Genomic DNA, 21,246 nt, shown 5'->3' on the forward strand with positions numbered 1-21,246 from the left:
CGGTCGTTTCTCCACCGGCGGTGAGAGTTCTCGTCGGAGAAGAGAAAGGTAAAAAAAAACTGTGTGAAAAGTACAAAACAAAAGTATAAACAGTGTAAAAGGTAAAAACCTAAAGTAAGGGTATTTTTGTCTTTATACATTTTTTCTCTCACCTCACACCCTTTTTTAATAATTTACAAATTACTACCATTTTTTCATAATTTCGAATAAACATTGCATTTTTCTCATCATTTGCCCAATTTTTAAATGTTATGGAAAAACTCCTTATAAACATTTATAAATAAATAAATAAAGGGAAATGACACAATGTTGAAATGAAAGGCGAAAAAAATGTAATGTTGACATTTACGTATTCTCTCCCGCCGTTACAGAGTCCGGGGAGGGCTAGATGTAGGGCTGCAACTCGGGTCGGGCAGGTCAGGTTTTGGAGAACCCAACCCTACCCGAGAAATATCTCGGGTCGGGTCGGGTCGGGTTTTTTTTCGGAAAACCCACGATTCCCAAACCCGGCCCCACCCATGATAAATCTCGGGTCGGTTCAGGTCGGGTAGGGTTTTTTCACGTTGACGCAAATTTTTAAGGAAAATTCTTGTTTGGCAAAGCAACTCAACTCATAGTAGCAGAAATTACACTCACATTACACTTGAATCAAACAATGATGTAATTACACTCACATCACACTTGAATCAAACAATGCTGTAATCAAACAATGTTGTAATTACAATCAAACAATGCTGAATCAAACATTTTAATCAACTCAACTCATAGAAGCAGTAATTACACTCACATACAATAACAGTGGGTGCGTGGGTTTTCACTTTTAACTTTGGGATAATTACATTTACACCCCCTCTAGTTTCTGACACATCCACTTCTACCCATATAGTTTAAAACGTGACAAATACACCCCTGTAGTTTCAATTTGTTTAAGGTTTGCCCCCTCAGCTGAAGGTTCATCCATAGATTGAAGGGTTAGGATGATCCGATGGAGCTGATTTTTTGGGCACACCATATCTATGTCAGGACCCATCAAATGAACGCTTTGGATCATCCAAATAATGTGGGCCCCTACCTGAATCCAAACACTACCAAAAAATCATCCAAATAATGCGGGCCCACATTGTTTGGATGATCCAAAGCGTTCATTTGATGGGTCCTGACATAGATAGGGTGTGCCCAAAAAATCAGCTCCATCGGATCATCCTAACCCTTCAATCTATGGACGAACCTTCGGCTGAGGGGGCCTACCTTAAACAAATTGAAACTACAAGGGTGTATTTGTCACGTTTTAAACTATAGGGGTGGAAGTGGACGTGTCAGAAACTAGAGGGGGTGTAAATGTAATTATCCCTTTAACTTTTAACTAACAATAGAAAAAAATGTACATACTGTAACTTATGTAACTCGGGTCGGGTAGGGCCCCTTCAAACCCGGCTCGACCCGAGATTCATGCGGGCTTTTGAATGTTGAACCCGGCTCGACCCGTAACCCATGAAACCTGAACCCGACCCAAGCTATTTTCGGGTCGGGTCGATGCGGGTCGGGTAAAACCCGGCTCGAGTTGCAGCCCTAGCTAGATGTAATAATTGTATATTATACAATTGAAAAGAGGGAGATATTTTCACCCGCTCAGTACACATTCACCCCATCTATAACGTGAACAGCGAGCAACTCTAACGCTTTTTGACACCAAATCCAAAGTTTAAAATTTCAGCTTCGGCTATAATTTCAGGCTTCGCCGAAACCCAAATTACAGCCGAAGTACTGAAACAGAGGATTTTTCTCCCAAAATTTCGGCCAAAATTACCAAAATTTCAGTAATTTCGGCTGAAATTTGGTAAAAGAAGAAAAAATTAATATTTTAGCCAGAATTTCTCTGAAATTTCCACCATTTGGTACGTTTCGGAAATTTTGGTTTCGGTCCGTTTTGGTTTCGTTGTTGACCGAAATCCGAATTTGGTACGTTTCAGAAATTTCGGTTTCCGTCCGTTCGGATTCGTAGTTGACCGAAATCCGAAATTTAAAACCTTGGTCAAATCACGTTAAAAGGGGGGCGAATGCATACTGCGGAGGGGGGGGGGGGGGGGGGGGTGAAAATATTACCGCCCTTGAAAAAAATTATTTCATGATAATATACAATTGAAAAAAATTTCATGCTGATGCCTCCCAGCTCTTGCTTCTACCCAGGTACAAAAAGGGCAAATGCAACAGAAACAGTAAAAAATGAAGCAAAAACATGCTCAAGCCTAGTCAAGACTTGGCAGAAGAAGCATATGATCCAATAGCAAGATCAAAGAACTTGGGAAGCAATTCAAATTTACTTATCCCAGCTAACATTTCACAACAATGCCTTTTTTCTGGATTAAGGGTAAGGCATAATTAAATTACTTCAGTACACATTTTGAGACCGGTCAGAAAATGGATCCCCTGATTCAAATTGTAAATGATCCCACACATGCTTTTAAATATATGCATCATTATAAGTTACTTCCAATTAGGCAGTTTGTGATTCGATTGTATATAGGCTCATGATTAAACATTTTTCCAGTAACTTAAGATTGAGATTCCTTTACATAGACAAATTGTGGTAGAATTCATGATATGATACAAGTGCGACCCTCCTCGTAACATTTTATGCTGCTTAGGCGGAGGTGATAGAACACCTTGGGTCAACAGCAATGCTCTTACTGCAGTTATCAGTTTTGTAAATGCCTACCAGTCGATCCGATAACTCAAACATGTTATTTCTCAGGCTGCAAGTAACCAGAATGATTATAAACAAACAATCAATAAAAGAAATTAGTGTATAAAGAACAAGAGTGAAATCGTGACTAGAAAATATAGTGAAAAGCTACTAATTCACAGTTCCTACATTAAGGCCTGTACAAGTAGTTCGAACAAAATTCACAGTTCCTACAATAAGGCCTACACAAGTAGTTTGAACAAAATTCACAGTTTCCACAATCAGGACTAAATCAATAATTTGAACAAAATTCACAGTTCCTACAATAAGGACTAAACCACTAGTTTGAACAAAGGTAGACGGCATGTTTGGCAAGCATGAAATTTTGTTTCCATGGAATATTAGTTGATCAAGTAGGTAGAGAGGGTGGGAGGAGAGACTTGAGAGTGCATGAGTGAGGAGAGTCACAGAAGTACCTAAAGGCAGGGGGGAAAAGTTATATTTGGAGTGGAGTATTTTTCCTTCTTTTTTCAGCCTTTTCGCACCCTCCGCACTCCGTCCCTCTTAAGTCTCTCCCTTTCCTGCCCTCCCTCACCATTAGATAAGCTAATATTCTAAGGAAAAAAATTCCCTGTTGCCAAACATGACCAGAAAGATATCCAAACACGGCCTAGAAACTAAATATATAAACAACTGTCAAGAACAAAAGAGAACACAACTGCCAAGGAGTCAAAATAGAAATTATAATAATGCCCCCAAGGGAAGGATGCACATAAATCCTACTATATGTACCTTATGATTATGAACTGTGCATCTTTCGTGCGGTCTTTCACATAATGGCCTACAATGGAAACATTCTTGAAATCTACAGGAACATATGAAACCAGAGTCAGTGCATCTAAAAGGTGAAAAAGAATGCGGTAAACGAAAAAGAATAGGTTAATTTGAAGTCAAGTACCAAGAGCGGCATCAATCTCATCCATTACATAGAGTGGAGTAGGTTTGTAGTGATGGAGTGCAAAAACTAGTGCTAATGAACTCAGTGTCTGAAAGCAATAAAAATATAAATTGGGGTCAGTGTTATTAAAAATCTAGAATTCAATTAAAAAGCTATATAAAAAAATCTGACATAATATAAAGACGCCATGTTCGACATATAGCACTGAAGAATCAAAGGATCTATTAAAAATGAGATGAGGGAACAGTTCATGAGTTTTCATTGTTTTCATGCTTAAAACTTGCTTTATTTGATGGAATCAGGTGGACATGATTGCAACTTAACATATAATTATTTTTTTATTTTTGACAAAATGAAAATTTGAGAAATGATAAAATTATTAGCTACAAAGCATGAAGGACCAATCGCCTTTGGCCGAGGCAGTCGGAACCATAATTTTTTTTGGTAGGTAAGCTTGAATTGAACCTCCAATCTCTAGGTTGATGAACTAGGAATTGACCATTGAGCTAGAGGCTCAATCCCGGAACCATAATCACATGCGAAGGACTCTTATTGTGTCAGTTATATGTCTCGATGCCTACATCAAGCAAGGGACTATCCTTTGCTAAATAAAAAGACTATAAACACAATCAGGGCAAAGGTTCCAAAAGCAACCCCAATGGTGAGCAGTTAATAAGCACAAAGGCCATTGAACAACATTTACAAATACAGCATCTCCATGCTCTGTCTATACCAAAAGCCCACTATTGTTTGATTTTAAACTAAAAACTTCCACTCAATGTGCCTGCGTGCCTTCTCCATATCAATCTTATAGAATATCCCGGTTTTTCCTTTGTTTCCAGTGAGTCTAGGCACACTCTTTTGCAATCAAAAATTTATCAGGGATTTGTTTGCCTTTTAAGAATGCTCCACGGTAAGAAGACACCATTCTTCTTATCACTTCTTCACCATCCATGGTAAGACATTCAGTATTATTTTTGTGTATTTCCCCCTGATTTTCTCCTATTAATCAGATTGATGAGAATTACTCACATATTTCCAATGCAAAATTTTAGATTACATAAAAATAAAAACAAAGAAAAGAACAAACTATGCAGATGGAATATTAACAAGTCTTGAAGTCAAGATAATAGTAAAACTGAATAAATAGAGCCAAAATTTCACAAGAAAATGATTTTAGCTTCTTATTTTCGTGCCTATGCATGCAATGCTAGCATCCAAAATTTACCTTCTCACCGCCAGATAAGTTCGCGATGTTTTTCCAGCTCTTCTTTGGGGGTCTGACACTAAAAACCACACCTTCAGAGAAAGGATCCAGAGAGTCAACTAGCTCCAACTCTGCATCACCCCCTAGTGTGATCATCTGCGACATAATAACCAATTTCAACAATCAGAATCATGAGTAGAATACCAACTGAAATTTTTCCAGAAAATAAGTAGAATTGTCACTAGTATGATTGAGATTTTTGTTATTAAAAGTGGCATGAAGAGGGAGCTGCAATAACAAACCAAAAATGATATACCAATTTAGTGTAATCATCAATGCATCTAGGAATCAAGATCTTGTGAAACAAGAGCAGCAAAGGACTCCTGGAACTATATTATAGATTAACTGCGTAAAGCATCCATTTGACAAACCTGATACATTTCCTTCAACTTCAGAGATATTGTGTTAAATCCCTCCATGAACTCATCTAACCTGAAACAATATTAAGAGATATCATCACACCAATAAAATGAAACGGATAATAAAAGACATTAAGGGCATGTTTTGAGTAGAGCTTTTTGTTTCCGGATTCTTGGCAACTTCTATCACCGGAAGACAATAATTTCCGGGATTGTGTTTCCTGATTTTTAGCGATTTCTACCTCATCTCCACTTGGGGATGCCTGATTTATCATGGAAAACAATTTCTGGCAGCCGAACGCGCCCTAAAGGTTGGGTCAAAGTTCAAAACCTCATTGACTGGCTAAGAAATTAGTTAAGAACTTATCCAGTCATTTGAGTATTTTGCAAAATTAAAAAGAGCCAACATTTTATAACATTTGAATGGAGTCAACAATAATCACGACCCGATGTGCAAAACTTAGAGAAACTTGGAGAGAATGCACTTACCGTTTCTTTTTCAATTCATCAGATTGCTTCTTTAGATTGTCACAATCTGTAGTCACCCCATTCAATTCTTCAACACGTTCATTATACAAGGAAGCCTTTCTCCGATATCTGTAACAATTAAATGCTTGTCATACGTATTGCTATATAAGTTGACATGCAAAATATACACCATCTAGAAAAGCTTGTAAAGGGAATCTATACTCTGAAATTGAGTCTAGGTTCGGATTCATGTCTTTCAGCTGTGCTTCAAGCAATGCAACCATTTCCAGTGCTCTTTTCAGATCGCAAGCTTCAGTTAATGCTTCATTGGTCAAGGTCACTTCAAGCTTTTCAGGCTCTATCCCATCCTTTGCAATTCTTCAGTCACAATTTTTGTCAAAAGATCGGTTTAGGAAATTACTATCGACTTGCTTAAATTGAAAGAGATGATTTATTAGCAGGGCTTACTGTTCCAATTGCTTTGATAAAGACATCTTTATATCATCAAGCCTTTTGTTGTAAGACTTTCTCTTCATTTCCCATTCCTTGGAAAGCTTCTTTATATCTTGTAATTTATACTCCGCATCAACCTATAGTATCAGAAAATCTTTTACTGCGGAGTAATAGAAAAAAGGTTGGTAGGTTAAGAACTGGTGACAATGAAAAAAAAAACAGTGAGTTTTCTTTATTTGCACAAAACCTCAGCAGCCCGTGAGTCGTCCATGATTTTCTTCAGTTTGTTATAGTCCGCCTTAGCTTCATCCAGTACAGCCTTATGTTTATCGATGAGCTGTAAAACATATCATATATCATAAAATGCATTTTTGTGAATATACACACACACGTGTGTGTGTGCGCAGTTAATAGAAGAAAATATATTCATGCGTGCAAGTACAGTATTTAATTTAGCATGTTAATCGCTGAAAAACCTCTTGTGTTTTCTTGTAATTCTCTTGGACTGCAAATGCTTTCTGTTCTATCTCTTTGAAGACAGCCGCCATCGTCTCCTTCTCACTGGCAGCTTTTTCTTTCTCTTTCTTCGATTCCTCAATTGCTTTTGTCAATTTCTTTATCATTTTTTCTCCTGTAGCTATTTGAACTTTATGACGGTTTATCTCTGTGCCATTATTATCGATATCCTGATGAGAGAGACTTAGACATTAATAAAAGCACCCTTCCATGGCTTCACCATAATTTGATGCAGTGTGTACTTACAGATTGAATCTTATTGACTTTTAACATTTGAGTTTTCAGCCTTTCACCACCTGCATTTTCAATTCTAGCCTGAAGCTCTGAAGCCTAAAAGAATTTAAAACACGGAAGTCAATGATATTATTGGACAAAATCACAAAATCCTGACTGATATCATAAAAATAAGGATGCAACATTTTATGCGTCCATGCTTATGCAAATATACTTGAACGCAAGGTTTGAAATTTCAGTTTCGGTGGAAATTTAGGTAATTTCAGTGTAAATCTTAAAAGTTCGGTATAAATTACAGTTTTGGTCCCGGACGAAATCCGAAATTTCGGTGGAAATTACGGTCCCAGATGAAGTCCGAAAATTGGTGGAAATTCTGGTATTTCGGACAAAATTTAAAACCATGCTTGAAGTTAGAAAGTATGAATTATATTCATTCGGAAGATTGGTCGCAGAATAATCAAACTTATAAGACAGTTTGAGCAAAGATTCCCCTGCAATCGCACACCTTCTCTTTAAGTGTTTTGGAGCCATTAGAAAGGCTCTCAAGCTCCTTTTCTTCAAAAGATATTATCTTCTCAAGCTCCTTCAGTCTATCCAGTTCATCCTTTCTAGGCCGTGCTCCAGCTTTCAAAGAATCAAGCTGTTTTTCTTTATCTCTGAGTTGTGCATTTAAACTGTCTATCTGCTCAAAAAGGATATTCAGAAGCATCAAGAACCCATGAGTATGTTTAGGCTACACAATGAATAAAGGGCGGCCCAGTGCACGAGCCCAGTGCACGAGGCTCACAATGGAGCAACCTTACCGTTGCGCCAAGGCTTGCCCTCACACTACACAATGAATGAAATGTAAAAATGGTCCATAAAATAACAGTTAAAAGTAACATAGGAGGATTTATGCGTGTATATCTACCTCCTTTTGACATTTGGCAAGTTCCATTTCGAGATGCTCTGCAGCTTTTTCAGAGCCATGATAATGCCGCACCGCATTGCCAATCCTCTGTCGTAAACTGCTGAGCTCATTGACGAGGTCAGCAAGCTCTCTCTCAGCATCTGAAACCGCTTCTCCGGAGACACTGGCTCGAATAGACGTCCCCATCTTACCACCACGTGGCTTGCCACCACCACCACTCATTGTACCGGACTTCTCAAAAAGCGAACCATCAAGAGTAACTACACGCCCAAATTCCTTTTTCTTACCATATGCAATCCTTGTAGCCTAACAGAATGAAACAGAAAACCACTGTTAGAAGAACTTTTATAACTGCCATTAACTTTTAATAGAAAGATACAGAAAAGAAGACATGTAAAGAGCATAAACATTTTAGAAACCAATATGTTGGAGTGAACGTCACTTGGAATGCGGATATACTTCATATAGAAGAAAGAGGTAACTTATGTAGATGTCTACCTGAGGAAAATAGTTATATTTATCACTTAAATACACCATTGACGTTATGTAAGACATACACATCACTAGTTTACTTGTTTTCCCTTTGACTTATGTATATTTCAAGGTCATAGTAATTGGCTTTTTTTAGCAATATAAAATAGAGGAGATAAGACGTGAGGTATGACGTGAACTCCTCCTTCCATCAATTTATCTTCTTTTATCAAATATCAATTGGCATGGTATCAGAGTGAAGGAAGATCTATGATATTATTTTGGGAAGAGAAAATTATCGTGCAGAAATTTAGTGGAGGAAGAAGCTTCTATCCATCTTGGTGTTCATTTCTTGGATGTAATTTGGTCTGTATTTTGTGTTTCTCTTTTTGGAGCCTAATTTGAGAATTTGTGTGGCTTAGACTGGTTTTTTTAGCATAGGGGATTAGGTTGACGTAAGCTAATTCTTTTTAAGATACTAAATTATGGCCATTGGTTTTCTAAATCCATTGCGATCGTAGGGCAGTTCCCCAGTCTCTAAAAAAATCTTGATTGAGGAAGCCCTAATTCTCATCACATTTTTGGTATGGTAGTTTTGTGATTTATGATTAATTAGACACTGGTGGACTGTTTTGAGATTTCTGACATTAATGCATGAGAAATTTCTTTGGCATATTTGTTTGTGACTTTTCAATACACTTTGAGAGCTGTTCTGTGCATTTTAAGTGACTTATTATGGCCTGCTATGCATAATAAATCTGATTCTAAGTCGATGTCATTTGATGATTCCAACTACTCCCTATATGAACTCGATTTCCAGATATTTATTGAAGGAAAATGAATGATGGAGATGTTAGATGGGTCTAATTTGAAAACCTCATCTAAGAAAGGGATGATTCAATGGAGAATGAACAATGGACATAGGTTCCAAACTCGGCTGAGCCTTTTTATTGCTCTGAAGGACCACCCATATCAGACATGTGAAGAGATGCAAGATTACCTACAAACAATATATCAGCAAACCAGCCGAGCACAATTATTTAGGGTTGAGTAGGACATATCTCAATATTTGTACAGGGTAACATGTACAGCCGAGCACTTTGGACTGAGCGGAACATGTTATCTCATTAATGGGCTTCTGATGTAAATGCCAGCAGTTCATGCAACAACAAGAGGGAAGCAATGTTATGCATTTAATTTTAAGAATTCGTCCAGATTTCTGCACAGATTTGGCTAATATTATTAGTCGTGGAGAACTTGTGGATTTGTAGTCGGCCATGTCTAAGTTACTTGAGGTGAGGTGGTGGTGGTGGAGTCCAACAGGCATGTCAAGCTACTACTACAACTAACAGCACAGATCATACTACACATACGACTAATCTTTCTCCAAATATGATTTAGAAGATGTTCAATAGACCATTGCAATAGTGAAACTCCAAGTTGGGAAACCAATGAACCCTTGGGCTAACAAATAGCTATCAGCAATGTCACTTTGACGGTTCTCCCTGACAGTGGCTTTTCAGGTATCCTTGGTCCTTAATTTCTTCTCCTTCATCAATATTGTATTAAGATTCTAGTGACTCTTACTGATAAGAGGCACACTGGTCGTTAAAAAATTGTCAGTGCAAACGGTGACCTCTTACAAATTTCTGGTTCTTGGTTTTGTTACTCTATCTATTTCACATTTGTTTATCCTTACTTCTTAATTATGTTTGTGAAACTACCAGTTACTCTAAAAGCTTAAGCTGTTGAAGAAGGCGTTATTTAATCTTTTATACTTTAACACTCCCCCTCACGTGTGGCCCCTCTTTCTTTGGGTTGGCCTACAAGTGGCACATGTGGCCCCACTTTTTGGGTTGACCATCGCATGTGGATTTTTTGACATCAAGGAGGTTTGAACTCAGGACTTTTGCTCGGATACCATGTGAAACTACCAGTTACTCCAAAAGCTTAAGCTGTTGGAGAAGGTGTTATTTAATCTTTTATACTTTAACAGTGTTTTTATTTGCCCCAATCTGTCTGCAAATTTACTTTCGGTAGGGCATTTAGTTGAAAATAATTCCCAATCTCACTTTCATTGATTGATGCGCCATAAAGGACCTAAGTACGGGGAAGGTGACATGTTGGGGTACAAGTGTGGACAATTATTTTTCTCAACTTTGATAAGCGAGCTCCATCGTCCGCATTCGGTTTTATTTCTTCGGTTGATTTTCGGTTAGGACACAATTTGTGGTTTTCAAAATTTATTTTCGTCATTCAAGAGTTGGAGCTCTAATAATTAATATTGTTGGGGCTGCATTTTACATTAGATATTACAAAGTATTACTTACCGGATAGCTAAAAGGTCCCCAACCCCACAATAAGTCCAAGACTGCAGTAACATCTTAGTTATCCTTCACAGGATATCAGATCCATATTCTCCCAAAGGAAAAAAGGGAGTGGAGTTGGATAACCTTTACTGTGAACAACTGAAATATTTCCAATCTCACCCTGAAAGGATATTTTTACCTGCATAAATAATGTCTATAGAAATAACAAGGAAGATGAAGTAAATATGGAGTAAAGGAATGGAATATCTTACCTGATCGAGGTCATTTGCAACAACAGTGCTCTGCAGTAAGGAGAAAAATGCCAGCTTCATCCTTTCATCAGCAACAGTAACCAGATCAAAAAGGCGTGGAACTCCTTCTGGGGTGATGACATTCTCCTTCGACCTTTGCAAATGCCATTCATGTTTCTCCTGCAAGGATAGTTGAAAAAAGACTCCTAATTCAGAAACAATATACAACAAATACAATGTAAATACTAGCTAATGAAGTTCATAATCACAGTAGTCACTTTATATAAGGTTGTATATTCTTTAAAGTACAAACTTTACAGATGGCCCAACTTAGATTGTATTGATCTCAGTAATTTATAGCTATGGAGAAAAAAAATTAACTGACACAAGCATTCCATAATATATTGCATCGTTTGCTTTTGCAAGTAATGTTTACAAAGATTTTTAACTGACAGAGACATGGCATGCCATAATTTAAATCTTTATATCACGAGTAAACAAAGGTGTAAGTGTAGTTAAAGGAATCAAAACTTCTACAGTTGAAGTAGAAGTATTTGAAGTCATATTTTTCTTGAACCTATCAAGGATCATCTAAAAGGATTCCTAAATTGTATATGCACATGCAATTGTGTCCAGTGTTTTCTAAGGCATCCAAGGCATAAGCCTTAAGGCACACCTCCGGGAAAAGCTCATAAAAAACTCCCCAAGGCGCACATGGAAAACGTAACACAGCAAAGGTGCACAAGAGGGGGGCAAGGGCATAAAAAGGCGCATCAAGGCAAACGGCCTTCACTCGAGGTGTACGCCTCCGATGAAAGGCATAACCCTCATAAGTAAATTGCAACAATATGACATTTTTGCAAACTGAACACAATTTTATTTTATTTTTTTCGGGTTTTTTTCCTTGTTGTTTCTTAACTAAAACCATTTATAATGTTTTAATTGAGGGGTTTCTTATAAGACTTTTTCGTAACCTAAAATCATCAGAGAGTTTTAGGTTTTAGGGAGTTCTTTTCCCAAGATTTTGTTTTGTTGATTTCTCCCAAACCGTAGAGTTTTTAGGTTTTAGGGAGTTCTTTTCCCAAGATTTTGTTTTGGTGATTTCTCCCAAACCATTCAACTGGATCAACACTCGTCGCTTTCGGTTGACTTGTATCATCAAAGTGAAGGTATAGGTCTTTGATTTGTTTGTGATTAAGAACAGTGAGCAGATGCCCCAAATTTAAGTAGACGAACCCAACTAGAGCCAGGATTAGAGCCGGGTAGATTCCTTTCACCTTCTTCATGAAATTTTTCTAAAGGATTCATTTACCCGACCCCAACCAGTTTGGGACAAATTGAGTTGAGTTGAGTACACATACATACATACATACACACAACTCGATCAAAATCAAAGAAACCTCCAAGCAACTACATAAACAACTCCTATTCATTAAATGCACTCTAGTCGATCTCGCTCCACTCGTATACTAAAATTTTGAAACCGAGACCACCATAAAAAATGAATCTTCATCAAACTTTTGTTTTATAATATATCAAGATTCATAGTAGCAAATGCCCTTTCTAATAGAGTCATGAGTTCTACAACCCTGGGAGAGAATTCTATATGAAAAAATTTGACAGTCAAGGGAGAAATCCGCTTTACTAAGAAAGAGAAAACGAATTCCGTTCTCTAATTCTTAGGAATTTCCTATATATGGGGCTTTCCCTCTTATGCTCATCTAAATCATGAGCAATTCTGTGGAGTTACACAGGATTTACGCCTTCACATCTGAAAAAAAACTGACCATGTAAAGGATATAGTACAAAAAAATTCAATTCCTATGGTCCCTTCTATTTGGTGCGTAGGAGAGGTTTGTATAATAATTCAATCAAAACGATACAGATGGAGTAACTATAAGAACTACAATAACATGGGAGTTATTACCAATATCATGAAAGTCGCAACACTAAGGTTCTTCCTCCGAAGTAGCTCAACACATGCTTGTGCCGCAGCCGTTGTTTCAACCACAATATAATCAAGCCCACGACACGCAGTTGATATAGCAACATCATATTTTGCTGTACAGTGGCAAGCTTGTCAAAGAAAGAAACAAATATCGAAAAAAGAGGCAAATGAAATAGAAAAACCAACTCAATATAGTAGTTATAGATGAAAAGGACAATAGGTATGTGAATTATAAACGAAACAGTAGATAGGGACTTGCAAATATCATGTAAAGCAGAACAGAAGAAAAAAAGCCACAGCAAAAGTATTATGCAATCTTTATTGCTAATAATTGAGGAAAAAAATGGAAAAGACGTAGTAGAGTCCCATACGGTATCAGCACGCAGCCAATCTTCAAGTGCCGGAGTAGGTGGGTTAAGAAATAGTTCGACTCAGTAGTTCCGAGATACCTCCACTTTATTGGATCATCTGTGAATCTCTTACTTTTAATTTATAACTGTGTGCTTTACACTTAATCCAAAAAGGAAAAAGAAAGAAATGAAGGAAAAAGAAAATAAAAAAGACTGCCCAAGTGTATGGGGCCATTAAATACTACATACATGCAAAACTAAGTTACAACCAACACTACTGAAATATATGTGTAGCATTGTGCTGAACTCAAATGGGAATGTTAGGTTAGTCATGCTAGTCGTGAATGGGATACAATATAATTATTGGATGTATTCTTGTCACTTAAGGGCAATTTAGTCATTTGCATTGTAACTTTAATATATATATATATATATATATATATATATGTATGTATGTATGTATGTATGTATGTATAATCGTGGAGGGAGAGGCATGCCTTTTGCGTGGTGTAATCGATTTGCATTATCCCGGAACCGTGTATTGGTGTGTTCGATCATGTATGTTGCCGATTTCTTTGGTGATTTCTTTGTGCTTTGCTAGTAGTTTGTTGTGGGTGGTGATTCGGTGGTGGTGTTTATGATTGGTTATTGGTGGTTTTATAGTGGATGGTTCGTTGCGTTGTTGATTGCCTTGTTGTTCGTGGGTTGTTGGTAGTGTTGGATGCTTTGTTGCTGGTTTCTTGTAGGTTGCTAATTGTTGGTTCGTGGTGATTCTTGTTGGTAGTGTCGATGGTGGAATTATTAGTGATTCCTTTTTTGGTGATATAATTGCACGCCAACTGTTTAATGAAATTTCTGAGAAAATTTTTTCTTAGCTTTGGTAATGATCGGTTGTTAATAATTTGATTTCATGGTCTTGGTGGTTCGTTGCTTCTACGCTTGGTTGTTGGTGGTGCTCAGTGGTTGTTGTCAATGGTGGATTGGTTAATCATTGTTGATAGTGGTGTTGGTTCTTTGTGATTGTTGCGTGGTTATGATTATTGTTGGTGATTATTAGTTGTTTGATGATGTTCTTTGTGACTTGGTGTTTTTATGACATTCCTGTTTGTGGATTGATATTGGGTTGATAGTGTTTCCTTCGTGTGTATTGGAGGTTATTTGTTGTTAGTTGCTCTCGACATTATTCTTGTGGTTGCCGACCTGTTGTTGATTGTTGTGAATCTTGTCATGGATCCAATCGTTTTGTCTTCACATGCTGGCAGTGATCCTGCCCGTGATTCAGGGGGAGGTCGTGGTCGTGGGTTTCGATATTATACCCATTGTCGTATGGATGGCCATAGTGTTGACTACTGTTATGCTTTACATAAAGAGCCTCGCCTCTACCGTCCTACTACTGCTCCTATTACATCAGCCTCTCCAGACTCAATGCTTGTGAATCATGCTGAATATGAGGAACTTGTGCGCCTACGTGATAGAGGCAAGTCGCCCATTTCCACATTTCCCAGCCAGGTAGCTTGTCTTGTTTTCTTTCTGGATCATGGCTCATTGGTTCAGGAGCATCTCATCACATGACTTGTAATTTAATCTCCTTACTTATTTCCAGTCAGCCTCTCCGAGTGCACCTCATACTTATCTTAGCAGATGAAACTACATCACATGTTTCTGGGGTTGGTGTAGTCTCCATCTCTAGTGACCTTTGCTTATCTTCTATTTTGTATGTTCCTTCTTTTCCTGTTAGTCTATTATCTACGCGTCAATTGACAGAAACTCTTAATTGTTCTGTTTCTTTCCTTCCCTCTTACTGCACCTTTCAGGATCTGAAGACTAGGACGAGGATTGGTTTGGGTCGTGAGATTGGTGGCCTATATTATCTTGATTTGAGACCTGTTGGTGCTGCTCTTCATACTTCTGTTGATGCTTACCAGTGGCACAGTCGTTTGGGCCACCCTCCTGCTGAGAAGCTTCGTAAATCTCCCCCTATTACTAGTTCTATTGAGTCATTTTCTTGTGAGTCTTGTGAGTTGAGCAAACATCATCAAGTGTCGTTTCCTTCATGTGGTGTTCGCCATTCGTCGAGTCCTATTGAACTTATTCATTCAGACGTCCATGGTTCTTCACGAATTGTCTCTTTATATGGTTCTTGATACTTTGTTATATTTGTGGATGATTTCTCGCATGCTACATGGTTGTTTTTACTTAAAGATCGTTCTGAAGTTTTTAATGCATTTCTTCACTTTTACTTTGAACATGCAATCATTTAAATGCTCTATTTCTTGCTTACGCTCTAATAATGCCAAAGAGTATTTCTCTACCTGTAATGGTATTCAGCAATTTCTTGAATCCCGTCGCATCATTCATGATTCATTCTGTGCTTATACTTCACTACAGAATGGTGTCGCTGAGAGGAAGATATGATACTTATAGGATATGACTTGCACTATCATGTTCCAGATGCGAATACCCAAGGTTTATTGGGGTGATGCAGCCCTCACGGCAAGCTTCTTAGGGAATCGTCTCCATTCTTCTGTTCTGTCTGGATAGACACCGTTTCCTGTCGTATATCCAGTAGGTGATCCCTTTCCCTTGATCCCACATGTCCTTGCATTACCTGTTTTGTTCACAAATTAGCTCCTGGACTTGACAAACTGGATCCTCGAGCTGAGAAATATATCTTTTTCGGTTACTCTTGTACTAAAAAATGATACAAGTGTTATAGTCCTAAGCTGCGGAAAACCTTTGTTTCTACAGATGTCACTTTCTTCGAGGATACTCCCAATTCTTCTGATCCTCCTACAGCTCTTGTTGAGATGCCCAGTCTGCTCATTCCACTCCTGTCTAGTCCTCTAGAGACTCCTCAGCACATTATTCCCGTGACGACTGTAGGGCGTCTTATATCTGAGAAGTCTACACACGTTGAGCCCATCAGGTTGTTCTTCCCACTGCTAGGCCATCACCTCTGCCCGCTAATCCTCTTCCTCAATCGGATGATTCTCCATCAAGTACTTCTCCTATTGCTTCTCGCACTCTCTCTCGCACTACTTTACATCATATTTCTCAGTTTGTTTCATATGAGCATCTTTTACCCTCGTTTCGCTCTTTTGTCTCTAGTGTGTCTACTTTTTCTGTGCCTAAGACAAGTTTAGAGGCGTTTGTTCATCCTGGGTGGCGAGCTGCCATGGAGGCTGAGATGGCTATCCTTCATTCTAATAAAACGTGGCAACTTTTTCCTCTTTGCACCGGAGCACAGCCTGTTGCGTGTCAATGGGTATTTAATATTAAGTACCTACCAGATGGGACGGTTGAGCGTCTCAAAGTGTGTCTTGTAGCCAAAGGTTATACTCAAGCATCTGGAGTGGCTATCAGGAGACAGTCTCACCTATGGCCAAGATACCTTCTGTCTGGGTTTTGATCTCTATTGTTGTGAACCGTGGGTGGCCCCTTTATCAGTTGAATGTTAAAAATGCATTCCTTCATGGCGACCTCCGAGGAGGTATACATGGAGGCACCTCCTGGTTATGTTGCTCATGTGCAGATGAGTTCGTCAATTTGTCGCCTTAGGAAAGCGATTTATGGGCTAAAGTAGTCTCTGAGGCCATGGTTTGGCCGGTTCAATGATGCAGTCTTGCTCTTTGGTATGAAGCAGTGTGTGGTTGATCATTCTGTTTTCAGCTACCAGTACACTGCTAGTTATATATTCTTGGTTGTTTTCGTGAATGATGTTGTGATCACTGGAAATGACAAAGGTGGAATAAATAGATTGACAACTTTCCTTTAGGGAGAATTCTCAACAAAAGACTTGGGCCTTCTCAAATATTTCCACGGCATAGAGGTAGCACACTCTCATTATGGTCTTTCTCTATCACAGAGGAAGTATACGTTAGATATTCTAGAGGATACTGGTTTCATGGGAATAAAACTAGCATCTATGCCTATGGATCCGAACGTAAAACTCTTTCCAGATCAAGGCAACTTGTTGGATGATCCAGGTCGTTACAGGAGATTAGTTGGTAAGCTAATTTATTTGACAGTCACTCGTCCTAATATCTCATATGCCGTAGGAGTGGGCAGTCAGTTTATGAGCTCTCCTCACACCTCTAGTTGGGCAGTAATGATTCAGATTGTCAGATACTTGAAGGGCACACCAGGAAAAAGGCTTATGTTTGAGGAAACATGGTCATGACTCATGAGAGAGTAGGGGGATTTACTGATGAAGATTGGGTAGGGTCTCCAGGGGGCAGGGTCTCCAAGTTATTGTACATTTGTTGGAAGTAATATGGTGTCCTGGAGAGGTAAAAAGCAGGATATTGTATCCAAATCCAATGCGGAAGCGGAATACAGAGCTATATCATACATGGGTGGAGAGTTGCTCTACTTACGGTCTTTCCAATCAGAGATTGGTTTTCCACCTTCAAGACCACCATGACTGTATTGTGATAACAGATCTGCAATTCAAATCGCCAACAACTCAGTCTTCCATGAGCGAACAAAACACGTTGAAGTGGACTGCCATCTCATTCGTCAGAGAATTCAGGAAGGAGAAATATCCACCACGTTCACTCGATCCGCAGACCAGCTTGCAGATGTGTTCACTAAGCAATTAGGGTCTGCTATGTTAAGGGATGCTTGTAACAAGCTAGGAATGTATGATATATACATTCTATCTTGAGGGGGAGTGTTGGATGTATTCTTGTCACTTAAGGGCAATTTAGTCATTTGCATTGTAACTTCACTATATATATATATATATATAGGGAAAAGTGAGTGTACTCGGTCGAGTAGATAAGCTTATCTACTCGGTCGGCTAAAAACAATGGGGGCCCACATTTTTTGGGTGATCCAAACCATTCATTTGAAAGGTCCTGACCTAGATAGGGTGTCCACAGAAAATCAGCCCCATAGGATCATCCTAACCCATCCAACAATGGAGGGAAAATGGGCAGTTTTGTGGACAAATTGTGTCTATCCATTTTTCCCTCCACATTTGAATGGGTTATGATGATCCTATTGATCTGATTTTTTGTGGGCACCCTATGTAGATAAGGGCCTTTCAAATGAATGGTTTGGATCACCCAAACAATATGGGCCCCCACTGTTTTTAACCCGACTGAGTAGATAAGCTTATCTACCCGACCAAGTAGGAACACTTTTCTGATATATATAATCGTGGGGGGAGAGGCGTGACTTTTGTTTTCTCAATTTCACGCCATTTTCTATCTCTCATCTTCTCTCTTTTCAGCTTCGCTTTCACCACTTACTCCACCATGTAGAAATCTAACAATAATGCCCCTAAGTTAAATTCAAGAAAAAATTTCTACAGATCAGCCCCTAAAAGAGCATTAAAATCCAAGTGAAAATTTTGTCACTCCTTTCATGACCATCTCTCACCAGTTGGAACAATAACAGCTCAGGTTCATATATTAACATACAATATAGCAGTTCTAATCTAGACAACCATGAGATAGGTTTTTATGCTGGAAATGAGTAAAGGTATTTTTATTGTTTCTAGAGTACCTCATCACCTCAGTTTATATGATGTATCATCATTTTCCATATGCCAGATTTGTGTTTAAGTTTCAATTAGCGACTGCTGTGACTGTCGTCATTATTAGTCTGTGACTAGTTAAGTCTCAACCTGTTACAGATGTGTGTCCATCAACATCCATTGCCATGTGACTATTGTGAGATCTATCATTGGAATTGTACAACCAGCTGCCTAACTAAGTTTATGATGGATAGCGATGGTGTAATGCATGGAAATAAGTGATCAAACTTTTCCAGTGTTTCAATTACACTACATTTTTTACTACCTCCTGAAATTTTTCTTCAACTTTCTTCCCAGTTTATCTTCTAGTATAATCTCGTCACTTGTATAAAGTTTCAACCGGCTTATACCTCTCAATTGCCTGAAATTTTAGCAATTAAGCTCCGGGAAAAAAAAGTTTGAGAATGAGAGAGTAATTTAGATAGAATGATAGATATTAAAGGGATAAGTAGTTCACAAATTGAACAGTAACATACTTAACAAGAAACGCATTGAAACATCACCAAAGAATAACGAAAGAGAATCCAATATCAGAAAGAAGTAAAAGACTCCATAAATATCCACTCAAAATAATTAGATCGAACGGTTTACTTTCTCAAAGACATTCTCGAATACGATGTTGGAGTCGAAAGACTATTTTTATCCATACTTGACAGCATGTATCTTTTCTTAAAAAAATGACAGCATGTATCACTTACAAAAATTCAGTCAAGCAGAGAATATATCATTACCATAAACTGCACCTAGCGGAGCATGTATCATTTTTTTATTTTTTTTTAAATGACAGCGTGTATCATTTACAAAAATTCAGTTAAGAAGAGAATATATCATTACCATCAATTGCACCTAGGTCCCCTAAACGACCATAAATACCCTCTATTTCCTTTGACTCTTTAGCTTGCAATATTGCTTTCAAAACAGAACCTTGACCCTTTTCCGATTCTAGAACAGACAAAAGCTCAGTGACCTTTTGTCTAGCAGCTTGTTCAAGAGGAATAAGTGATTCTTGGCGGTTGATACATTCCTGTTGGGGACCACAGCAGTTTTATTACTATATCCAAGTTTAAAAAGCAAAAATGACATAAAAACCATAGAAATGCAGAAGTGTATGATATAAATAATTACCTGTTCCACTATGTGAGCTTCTGACACTTCATTTTTTCTTTTCTCCAAATCTATTTGAAATTTCTCAATGTCTGCATTTTTTTCTTTGATTCTATCCACTATGTTGGTAATGTCACTCTGGGCAGTCTCAAAAGCTACCCGACAATCATCATGCTGAAAAAGAACCAAAGTCCCATTTAGCAAATTTGCACGCAAACTTCACTCCCGTGGAAATAGATGTTACACAAACTAACAAAATCTCTAAAATTTGAACTGTTGACATCACTCAGTTTGTTTTTTTCAAGAAGTGGTAGAGGTCCTGAAAAAAGTACCCACCCAAAATGAAGCGGCGGAATAATTGTCACAGATTCCTCTATGAAAGTTTAATTTAGCGTGACAAAATAATATTAGAGTCGCACCTTTTTTTTTAAAAGCTTTCTTTCATTGCATGCAACATCAAGTTTCCCCTTATGCTCAATCAGTTGAGCTTCCTGAGGTTCTAACTCAGCACGGACCTCCACAAGTTCAGAGCGATACCTCTCAGTTTCATCTACATTCCATCCATAGATAGTAAAACAGCAGTCAAAAAAGTAATACTTTGTCGATCAAAGGACTGTGTCTATTCATAGAAACAAAACAAGAAATATGTCTATACAAAAAAAATACCAAAAACCCATAGTAACACATAAATCACAGAGAGCCAGTATTAGTAGGGCATGAAGAAAACATAGGCAAGTAAAAATACGGCAAGATTTTGCTACAGAAATTCAATACTTTTGGCAAAAAAAGAAGCCATTCTTTTAGAATCCCCGTGAGTAACAATAGTCACAAATGGATCATTTGAGGAGTCTATAAATCAAAATGCACTGAAAAAGTATAAACAAGATCATGCATGAAACATAAGAAGACTTGAGGGGATTTAACAACAGAATAGAGGAATGGAATACATTGATTTTGTACAAAGGAATGACATTAGCTGCACATCATTCCACGATACTCGTTAACATCATCAAATGCAAAAGAAACAATCACAATTAATGAATGTATTTGCAAGTAGATCATAATAAATGGTCGTTTCATAGTATGATTTATGTAAGATAGCAATGTTTGTTTCTCAGTCAGAGGATAGGAAGACGAAAAAAGGAAATTTTATCTATAATTTGTGAAGCCAAAAACTATTATATTGTCCACTCTTTTTGTGAGACATGTAGCAAACTTGGGAGTTGCTGCCAATACCTATCGATTTCTAGTCTCAGTTTGCAAACAATGCTTTTCTGACTGACATGCATAATTTTCTAAATCAAATATAAAAAAATAAAGCTCAGTGCAGGACATCATTTGTAATGACTGCGATTAACTTTTCTTTAATAACCCTAAGATTTAGGCTTTGGATCGATGGATCTAAATTTCAAGACTGAATTGT

The 21,246-nt window shown here is 38.0% G+C and overlaps 1 protein-coding gene across 1 annotated transcript in view; it reads right to left on the reverse strand.

Moving 5' to 3' along the window:
- Positions 1 to 2,409: 2,409 nt before the first annotated feature.
- Positions 2,410 to 21,246, reverse strand: part of SMC3 (structural maintenance of chromosome 3) — a 39,768-nt gene continuing 20,931 nt past the window's right edge. Inside the window, exons 11-28 of the mRNA XM_077353985.1 lie at positions 20,243 to 20,373; positions 19,845 to 19,997; positions 19,554 to 19,743; positions 12,807 to 12,940; positions 10,901 to 11,059; positions 7,849 to 8,154; positions 7,444 to 7,620; positions 6,951 to 7,034; positions 6,665 to 6,874; positions 6,436 to 6,525; positions 6,204 to 6,325; positions 5,958 to 6,113; positions 5,757 to 5,864; positions 5,280 to 5,340; positions 4,870 to 5,004; positions 3,642 to 3,729; positions 3,476 to 3,548; positions 2,410 to 2,753 (exon numbers count right to left, since the gene is read on the reverse strand). Of these exons, the coding sequence (XP_077210100.1) occupies positions 2,642 to 2,753; positions 3,476 to 3,548; positions 3,642 to 3,729; positions 4,870 to 5,004; positions 5,280 to 5,340; positions 5,757 to 5,864; positions 5,958 to 6,113; positions 6,204 to 6,325; positions 6,436 to 6,525; positions 6,665 to 6,874; positions 6,951 to 7,034; positions 7,444 to 7,620; positions 7,849 to 8,154; positions 10,901 to 11,059; positions 12,807 to 12,940; positions 19,554 to 19,743; positions 19,845 to 19,997; positions 20,243 to 20,373 (2,489 nt within the window). The 3' untranslated portion in view covers positions 2,410 to 2,641. The remainder of the gene's footprint in view (positions 2,754 to 3,475; positions 3,549 to 3,641; positions 3,730 to 4,869; positions 5,005 to 5,279; positions 5,341 to 5,756; positions 5,865 to 5,957; positions 6,114 to 6,203; positions 6,326 to 6,435; positions 6,526 to 6,664; positions 6,875 to 6,950; positions 7,035 to 7,443; positions 7,621 to 7,848; positions 8,155 to 10,900; positions 11,060 to 12,806; positions 12,941 to 19,553; positions 19,744 to 19,844; positions 19,998 to 20,242; positions 20,374 to 21,246) is intronic.

Source organism: Tasmannia lanceolata, unplaced genomic scaffold (assembly GCF_043159265.1).
Source record: "Tasmannia lanceolata isolate RefF3 unplaced genomic scaffold, GAP_Taslan_0.1 ptg000015l, whole genome shotgun sequence".
NCBI lineage: Eukaryota > Viridiplantae > Streptophyta > Magnoliopsida > Canellales > Winteraceae > Tasmannia > Tasmannia lanceolata.